At 36.5% G+C, this 10489-nt stretch overlaps 1 protein-coding gene across 1 annotated transcript in view; it reads left to right on the top strand.

Moving 5' to 3' along the window:
- The first annotated feature begins 1789 nt into the window (after nucleotides 1-1789).
- LOC137402109 (sodium- and chloride-dependent taurine transporter-like) overlaps nucleotides 1790-10489 on the top strand; it is a 37654-nt gene continuing 28954 nt past the window's right edge. The window contains exons 1-3 of the mRNA XM_068088574.1: nucleotides 1790-1817; nucleotides 3977-4132; nucleotides 5221-5337. Coding sequence (XP_067944675.1) covers nucleotides 3991-4132; nucleotides 5221-5337 — 259 coding nt within the window. The 5' untranslated portion in view covers nucleotides 1790-1817; nucleotides 3977-3990. The remainder of the gene's footprint in view (nucleotides 1818-3976; nucleotides 4133-5220; nucleotides 5338-10489) is intronic.

Genomic DNA, 10489 nt, shown 5'->3' with positions numbered 1-10489 from the left:
TTCTATTACCAAACCCTTCTTTCACTTCTGCGTAATAAGGTGACGGGTTTCATGGAATAAAGCATTTGCTATTTTTAAGCGCGTGAATTTGGATGACCTGATTGTGTATGTTGCTCAAAATATCTTCTACTGTCCAAAGTAAATTTGATTTAATTTTATTTTTAAAACTTTTAATGTTATTTATTTTAACAATCTACTGTAATAAATTTGTCTAGAAAAGGTCAATTGTGTTTTTGTATGAATGTACTTTTTCCTTAGTTTTGCTAATTGAGCTTTTGCTGGCTCTGGCTATTCTTGACATGGCTTCATAATCTCAGGTGGACTCTGTTTCTCTTTGTTATTTGCAGTCTCAGAATTGCCAAGTTCTCATTAAGCCCATTTAAGATTTGCTTCTGGCTCCTGTTGGCCCTATTTTTATTTTTTATGACCATATTTTTATTTTTCATATTTGTGTGGAACTCATTAGGTGACTTTGTTTGCTTGCTTTTGGGTGGTTCAGATAGTGCCAGAATATTTCTCTGATTAAACAAAAATATAGCAAGCTGACATTTCCTTCCTCCCATGTAATAGAGCACCATATGAGTTCTCCAATGAGCAAGTATTGCTAAGAGTTAGGACTGCTCAACTTGCTATCTACAGACAGTAGTCTGCAAGATATTTTACTGGCAGCCATAGTATGGACAGTAAGCTGTAACTGCCGCAGATAGAATTTGGGAGCAATGCTGTACCTGCCATAGATTTGTTGGCCGTTTTGAAAGTGTGTATAAAACAGATCACCTTGTCCAATGCTGGCGGTTTTTTCACTCTGCATCAGGTTAATCATGGGCCAGAATGGCGCCTGTAAGACAAATTAAAGCACACTGATTGGTTGAAAGAGATGCATTCAATTCACGTCTCTTTCAATTGACGATTTTTTGCAAATGTTTCAAATGGTACCAGAGTGTCTTAGAAAGGTGTTCTAGGTCTTTTTTTATGGAGGCTAAAAATGTAACTGTATTAATATGATGCAATTTAAATTAGTTACTAGTATCCTGTCAGTCCAATTGGCTGTGGGAGATCGACAGGTGTATTAACTATGTGCACATTTATTCCTCAATGCCACAAGGTGGTAGAGGGGTGCAGTTGTTAGTGTGCCTGGCTGCTGAGTCAAATATCCAAGTTCAATTCCTATGCAACGTATTGTTTCTTACCCCTAAGATGGACAGACAGAACCATTTTTATAGTCAAGATTGTTTGATGGGAGGTTGATTGGTGCAATTGTTCGGATGGCAGTCCACCATGCTAAAAGTCACGAGATCGTATCTCGGACTATGCAGTTTTTTTTTCATTCTCTAATCATATCTATGTAGGTACTGACATGGCTCTTGTTATAGACAATATTCTTCCATAATGTAGAAGTTGGTAGTGAAGTGAGTTTATGTGAAGTATTTGCACTGAAAACGACTACAAGGTTTAGCTTTGGTGTGTATTAATCTAAGAGTTGGTCATATCTGACTTGTGCTTTTGAAATCTCAGTCCATTAACCAAAGCTAAGCTTGTCAAAATACCCTTGTGATTAATTGTGTTTATCATTATTGAATACTATGTGAGCAAGGCGGTATTGGATTGTTTTTGTCGGTCTATCGTATTACTCAAGTATCGCCATTCAACTCGACCATTTGTGCGGTGATTGGTTTTGTTTCAGCTAGCTTGTATCGATTGTTTTGAATTAAGAGACCATGCGAATATGAATCAATAGTTAGCGTCCTTTTTTGGCATTCATCAATTCGCTCTTTACTTCCACGTTATCTACAACTCTGCAAGCACTCCAACCTCTTGTAAGTCATATTATATTATTATATTATATCTTAGCCTGCTTTTTTATTGTGTTATCTGTAATTGTGTCGCACCAATTGTTCATTGGATAAAATTTTATGTTGCAAAAAGATATTAGCTCTCTCTGCTCTCTGTTTAGAGAAACAGATGGCAGACTCTCTGTCTGCTGTCTGTTTCTCTAATCCAGGGTGGAGTAAGCGAGCCATTTTTAAAGTATGCTGTCAACTCATCTAAGTATTCATCAATGGTAATAACTGCATCCAGACTAGAGATGCACTGATTCAAAATATAAAATCGATTGATCTTTTCTCACAAGGAATCTGATCTATTTTCTTGTTTTACGTAATTTATCATTTTCATTACTAAAATATACATTTGTTTATTTTTTGTGCCAGAAACAGGGTATTTAAACTTTATTTTGTAAACCTAGTAATGAGGAATTTTATGGCATTCCCACCCAGTGATCAGTTGTAATAATTTAAATTAAATCATCGTAAATGGGAATCACTACACACATTATTTATTTCTAGCTGAAACAAGATAACTGTTCGCCAAGTTTGTCAGTTGTAAGTAAAAATAGTTTGCAAAGGTCTAAGCTCATATTTTAATAATAAAAACCTTGTTTTATATTTGTTGGTTGGGTAGGCCGAGATACTTAAATCATTTTTAGTACAGTGCAGCTGTAGTTTTTAAAGTTTCATAAGTGTTTACCAAAAGATCGGCCAGTACCGGTCCAGGTACCGGTCCAGGTATCGGTGTCAATACTGATTTTAATACCAAGATCTTCACATCTCTAATTAATGGCCCAATATAGTGTTACTTATTAGGTATGTGTTCCAATATAGTGTGCCCTATTTATCATATGGTTCGATGAAATGTGACCTATTTATCATATGGTTCGATATAGTGTGACCTATTTATCATATGGTTCGATGAAATGTGACCTATTTATCATATGGTTCGATATAGTGTGACCTATTTATCATATGGTTCGATGAAATGTGACCTATTTATCATATGGTTCGATATAGTGTGACCTATTTATCATATGGTTCGATATAGTGTGACCTATTTATCATATGGTTCGATGAAATGTGACCTTGTTTAAAGAATGTGCTCCAACACGACCATAGAGTTTTTACAATGTTGAAATATGCTATCATCCATAACTGTTATTATTCTGAAAAGAAGTACATATTGTTAGATTCATGAAACTGCCCACAACCTCAACTAAAAAAAACACGTATTAGAAGTATCAGGCATCTATGACCTATTTATGCCCACGATAGGTCCTACCTGACTACTGCAGTACAAGCAGAACATAGTTCTATCAAATGAGAACATCCTTACACGATACATAAAGTTATCTACAGTTTTGCAAATACTGAATTTGTAACCAAGTCATGGAGACGCTTGTATTGTCTCCATCAAGTCTCCGAGTACTGATATCTTACGTATAGCAAACTGGGAGTATAGATCATACAATGTTAGGCAGTTTTTATGTGTGTTATATCATATTTCAGTCACTTCTAGACTTTGGTCACTATGGTTTCGCCTATTGAAGGTTCTGAAATCGGATGCTTGAATTTAGTCAATCAAGGAACACAGTTCTATTGTTTACACTTGTCACACTTTCTGTCTAGGAGTGAGCATGTTTTACTACTCTGCACACAAGTAGTAAAACATGGCTACCAACATATCACAATGGTATGGAATTCTTTCTAAACTGCCCATATTAAATGTCAGCTAAGGTTTTGAATTAGATATTTTCTGACTGTCAACAAGTATCCATGACAAGGAGACAAAATGTGTACTAGTAAATAAATGGAACCAGTACAACAAGTAAAGTTATTGGCTTTTGAGACAATGAGCTTAGGCGTGCAATGGATTGATTGGTACAACAATGTCACATGAAATCAATCATGGTAACATTTGGTAGCATATAGGTGACATTTGTTATATGAAAGTTAGGCTGCCAGTAAAGTGGATAAGAAGTCATAATGTTATAATAAGGATCCTGATAAACTCAGAAGCACCGTTCCATCATCATTCCCACACCGATAATCTAATCAATTATTTTCATAATAATCATTGCTCCCTCGGGTGCCTCCTTCATAATAGTCTGACCTTGTATCGTTGACTTAGTTTTTCTGTAAAGCAGTAGTTGCTGTCGACATGTCATTGGAAACTAAGGACGCCTTGGTGGCTGAGGAGCGAGAGGACAACTGCGCATTAGCAGTCGCCCCTGAGCAGTGTTCCAACTCTGATGATAGTGATGGTGCCTCTCCTACCCAGTCCTCTCTCGGCAAACCTGCAGGTATACAGTTGAGATGCACTTTCCCTGGTCAACATACTTAAACTCTATGGTTGCAGCCTCTATGGTTGCAGCCTCTATGGTTGCAGCCTCTATGGTTGCAGCCTATATGGTTACAGCCTTCAGCTAGTCCTAGGGTTGAGAACTAGCTGTCTTTTTAATGGCAACTGTTCCTTCTATCAAATTATTATTTTGCAAGAAATCTTGATGCTTGTAAGTAAATTTTATCTTGATTTTATTCAATTTTTTTATACCAATTTTTTCAATTCGTACAAACTAAATTAATTTACCTACGGGGGTATTTTTAGGCTCGAACTTTTCAGAAACTAAATGTATGCCATGGTAACATTTACATTCAGACTCAACATCGTACTCGTTTGTAAATATATCGAGTTGTCCTCTACTCGAGAAACAGCTGAATGTCGTAAAAGTACATAACTACATAGTTCACTCGGTTTGTCATGGATCCGCAAATATGTCTTTGAAAGAGTGAGTAGGGAAGCATAATCCTAAAGTTCTATTGTCCACACGTGTTGTAAGGCATGACATAGAAGGTGTAAAACAAGAAGTCCTATCACTCTTTTACCAAAGTCATATTTTGTCTTACGCTCTCCAAGCTGGTATCTCTTTGTTTCGGAAATTGATAAAGAAAAATTAAACCGCTTTTAAAAATTATACTTTAAATGTTATGCTACCTGATATGAACAGTTACAACCAGCGTCTAAATACCCTTAATACTGAGGAGCTAAAAGTTTCTTTACAAATTTCCTGCTTAAAATACTCAAATCATATCTCCAATCATCCTGACCATCCATTACATTCCTACTTCCCCAAAAAAACTGCGAGGCCTTGTGCCAAAAAACCAACGCCTTACCTATTTACATTACAGAGCAGAGTTATGAAAAAACACTTTTTCTGTCAATGCACATGATTTGCTTTACTATTTTTGTCTCATAGTCTCATAATTTGTTGTAAGCCGCATTGACTGGTATAACTAAAGTTGATATCTATGTCAATGATAACAGTAAAGTATACTGGTAGGTTCAATGGCACTGCCTTCCAATTGAATAAGCGTATCTGGTCTTGTGCAGCAAACACAAGGGAGACGTTCACCAATAAGATAGATTTCTTGATGGCCTGCATCGGGTATTCTGTTGGTCTTGGCAACTTCTGGAGATTCCCCTATCTGTGCTACAAGAATGGTGGAGGTAGGTGGGCCTTCACTTTGAACTGAATAGCACTCAAATCAGGAGTTTTGGATAATTGCTCTAGGATAGTTTAGTTTTCTGTCAAAGTTTTGTCTCTGGTTGCTTTGTATTACCTTTTTAGTCAAACTAATGTTGGAGATAGCTGCTATAACATGTTTGTTTCATTAGCAAGCTCCTACCTAATAGGTGATTAATCTGGTCGCTGGTAAAATGATATGCTCGTATCACATGGGGTTTTATATTTTTTGCATCTAAATTTGTTATGTTTTGACTGTAGTAGGCCTAATATTGTGCAACCATTACTGTTCTCACACGACGAGCTCTGGTCGAGAGCCATATTAGAAGAAAACATTGTTTAGAAATCTTGAGGCGTGAGCTGCTCTTTGATTCACCTCGGAAAAAATTCATTATTGGTTGTTTTTGCATATGAGATCATCTGGGGCAGCTTTTTAGGTTATAAGGCAGTTAGGTCGGCGAGCAAGTTAGTAATGGCTGATTTATTTTCCCCTTGAATTAGCCAATAGAATTCTACACCGTGTTGCTGGTGTTAGTACAATAATGTACTAGCGCTTGATGTACTTTTTCGTGTTTCTAGTGACCTCACAGTTTGGTGTGCTGTGAGAGATCTTGTGAAATAAGTATACATGCGTGTATTCGATAAAGCACACAGAATCACTATGTGCACAAATATGCCAGTTCAGCAGGCTGCTATACTAGTAGGTGGTTTGTTGGTGCAGGGCTTAGACTAGAGTGTAGAGCTAATGACATGAATGTTACGAGTTTGAATACTGTCCGATGGAATCTTTTTCATTGCATCTTGTGTAGCCTACTTAGCTTCTCGCCTTGTAAACGGGAGGTTCTGAGATCAAATCTTTTTTGCGATACGGATTTTCATTGCTAGATGTTAATCGCTATAACCGGACAGACGAGCAACAAACTTTGAGATTCATATGTATACAGATCACTTGCAACTGAAGTGCATGCTAATATAATATCTATTTATTGGTAGATGGGTTGGGGGGGTTTGGGTGTAGTTTGGTATGTCCAGTTATAGCTATTTTAAAATCTTGGAATTAAAAGTTCTCATCAGGCTGGATTTGAACTCAGGGAGATTGCTCCAACTGCAGATTTGTGGTCTAATTGCCTAACCACAAGTCTACGAAGGCTCTTACGGTTCTATTGCTTTTACTATATACACCCTTTTTCCGATTTCACACGCTAAATGACGTATTAATTGAAACTCTATTAACTCTATGAAACATTATACGTTTCGTGTTTTCGTGAACTCCTATTTCCGGTTTTTCGTAAGGTTCATTTGCTAAATCGTTAAAGGCCAATAATTTACACGCGGACAATTGTATTATTTTGAGTAAAACTAGCCTCTACATTCTCTCCGTTTGGTCAGACAAAGACAGTCCAATATCTCATTTTTACACTTGTACCAGTATCGAGAGGTAGCGATATTGTCGTATTTGAAGTTTCTGCTGGAACATTAACCTTTTTTATACACACACACTTATATGCACAAGTTGTTGTTATTAATTCAACATATTCAAGATTTTTATTTTGTTTTATCAGTTCGTATTAATTGTATCATTAGCAAATCAACTTTTATTGTAATCTTAGCAAAACAGACTTAATTTAGCTATTACTTGCTAATTATTTCACAATTACATTTAAAAACTTTCATAGCTGTTCTATTTTATTTCTTAATTTATTTGACCTCCAGAAAACATTTTCCTCGTGATACGAATTTTGAAAGTTAAAGTCCAAACACACCAAGCTATTTTATCGCGTGCGTCATGAGAAGGGTGGAGATATCGCTGGCCTGTGCCTAAACGCAATTGAGCGATTCACTAGCAAACGATAACGTGGGCACGCTCACAAACTGCCAATAAAATTCCGTATCATTAGTTTTTTCGGAGTCGTTAGTAAATTTAGGTAAGTCAATATGGCGCTGATTAATAAGGAATGATTAATAACAATAATTAATAATATTAGGTAAATTAATATGGCGCTGTCTAGGAAACGACGCAAACAGCTTCCGCTTTTGTTATTAGGCCTATCTCACTTTCACGGATTGTAGACTACAAGAAGACATAAGAAAAACAATTCTTGTATTTTTAACAGTAATGTTTTACGATTTTTATATATAGTTTATTTTATAGTAGCTTTTTATATTTAATATACTAAATATTTACCATTCTCAAGATGGTCAACCTTAGCAACGATTGACTCCAAATGTCGGTTTTCAACTAAGTTTTTTGTAATTTGTGTGTTATGTCGTACAGGACTGGGAGTGCTTTTATTAAATTTATGAACAATTCATTGTTTGTTCTGATGATGTTTCAATCGTAACAAAATAGCAAAATGTTGCTGCTGTATGTTGGTGAACATTGATAAAAAATTATTACCAGCTGTAAATTGCATTCTGGGAAAAATCAACCAAGCGAAATGCATCTCACTAGCGATGAAGTTGTGATAGAGAATGTCTAGCGTTATCGCTCTGCATGAGCTCGCTGTCCGCTGAGCAAGTTCTAGCGCAGATTAGCGCCACCCAGCGCAATATCGCGCAAAATATTGCCTAGTGTGTTTTCACCTTTGCAGTTGTTTGACAAAGTTTGAAAACCTTTTACAGTTGTTTTATTTGTTCTCTTAATTTATTTTAACTGCTCGAAACCCTTTTCTCATGATATGAAGTTTGAAAATTAGAATGGTAACCGTTGTTATATGTTAAATAAAAATAAATTTTTTGTGCAAATGTTTTTATTACCCGGGCATTTATCTAGTCCATGTATAAATCTCAGTGTTTGTCTGTGTGTCCAGTTGAAGCGATAAATTTTTAGGAATGAAAAATCTGCTTATTACTGGATTTTAACATGACACCGCCAGTTCCGGAAATGTCGAGCTTACCCATTAGACCACATATTCAACTCGATAATCGTGAAAATAATCATTACATCGGTTAGAATACGCATAACGACGTTGCATTACACAAAACGATTACCAGCTGGTCTCACTTGGTGAATGCCCAGCATTGGACGGGTAGTAAAAACGCTTACAAACGGTTGCAGGTTATGTAGTGTAAAGGTGATGTAGTAGGTAAGAGAATATAGGTAATGTAATGTTTATAAGCTATTTTTATTACCTGTGCAACACAGGGCGTTCAGCTAGTCTCTACTATAACAAGAGCTGTGTCTATCCAAACTGTTCAAAGCCACACTCAGAGTGTTAGAAAAAAAATGGCCGCATTGAACTCGGGTAACCGAGTTTTACGGCCAAGCCCACTATTAATTGCGCCACCAGACAATCTTGCAGCTTGATGGAATAATGTTTTACACAATGATTTCACATGATGATCTCTCTGGTGGACGGGACTGCCTGGGTGCTAGTAATATATCACGATGTTTCCATGACCCGCATCATATGGATTTGGAGTTGTGCACACATAGCGTTACCGTGCGAATTAGGTGTTTATATGGACATTCACATGATGCGGATTGATTCCGGGACCTTGTTAAAAAAAAGTAAGGAATTGTACGCTATATGTTATTACTTAACGGCGCACGGGTTAGCGACGCAAACACGTAAAACTCAATCCAGAAAGGACGGCGGAAGTATTAAAATATTTAAAATTGAATAGTTGTCGCAGTATTTTAATGCTCATCATTAGCAAGTGCTGTTTCCAATATTCGCAAGCATGATGGACTCGATAAAGTTTTGCAAATCACAAAACTTGCTTAGCTTGCAGATTTATGCTGTTTCCATGATACGGTTAACTTGCGGATTGGCTCAAAATTGCGCATCATGGAAACACAGTGTATCATATTTACTTCGTACACTCACTACAACTTCCTTTAAAGCTAAATTTGAGATATGGAATGTTCTAGATGAAATTTCCAAACATACATAAACTAGATGTTTACGAGTGTAGAGTTTACCGTAACACTATAACGGCTCTGCATTACTAATGGCAATCAATGTTCCCCAATAATTAGGGTTTGCAGAGTCAGCCATTTCTATTCTTCAAGCCAGGTGGTCAGCGGAGACGTGGAGCTTGTAATTGTATACGACTCTCTGTTTTCGTCTATCTATGGATTCATTATGTCTACAGACGCTCTATCTACAATAGACCAAATGCTGTTGCGCATATTCTTTAGAAAAATATGCAGTCACGTTTTGGATGCATGCTGTTAAAATTCTTTTGATTTGATAATTCGATGTAACAGTCAGCTTTCATTTGCCCAGCACTACTATTCCTAGTACAAATACAGCCTTTGTCTACTTGAATAATCTATTCAAATTTGCTAAACATTCATACAGACATAAAATTCACTGAGGAATGAGTTATCCTTGAGGAACAGTAAAGGTGCTTTTTGATTTGCTACATGTACACATGAGGACACATAGGGTGATCGAATTCTAATGACATACGTTACGTAGGGTCCATTGACAGTCGCTAAATACTTGCATGGCGATGAATCTTCAAAAGCCATAGCCTGAGATGTTTATAAACACTCATACCCAGGTAGTCCGTATGCTGTGAAAGATCATCAGCTGCGCCGAGAAAGCACAGAGACTAAGTATGTGTACAATAAATCTCTCCGACATAGACGGCAAATGATTAGTCCAGGTGGTAGTGTGCCGGGTGGTGAAACGTATTGTTATGGGTTCAAATCCTGGATGATGCGATCTTTTTCGTAACCGCCAACCATGATAATCAAATTCTGGCTATGAATCATTTCATAAATCAAAAACAATTGCAAATGATAGAAAAATACTGATACTTTCTAATAAATTCTTCTATTAAAATTTGTATAAGTTCATCTTTAAAGGAACTCAGTCTTCCTTTATTCAGTCTCACCTCACATTGCGATTTGTAAATTCAGTTGATATCATCACAGCTTGTAGGCTTCCTTCGGATTACATATAAAAAGATATTTCTCATTGAATGAAGATACATGATAAGCGATATTCGAGGTGTTGGAGTTATCTTTTTTGCGTCACTCAAATCATATGCAATTAACATAGTGGTTCTTCTATTGATTAAATGGAGATGTGTGAATGATTCCATTAACAAAATTTTTAGAATTCACAGACCCCGTTTTTTATATGGAAAGCGGCTTGATATCTTCACTCGTAAATATTAATA

The sequence above is a fragment of the Watersipora subatra genome, chromosome 8 (genome assembly GCF_963576615.1).
Source record: "Watersipora subatra chromosome 8, tzWatSuba1.1, whole genome shotgun sequence".
In the NCBI taxonomy this organism is placed as follows: Eukaryota; Metazoa; Bryozoa; class Gymnolaemata; order Cheilostomatida; family Watersiporidae; genus Watersipora; species Watersipora subatra.
This window is presented reverse-complemented; position numbering and strand designations above follow the sequence as displayed.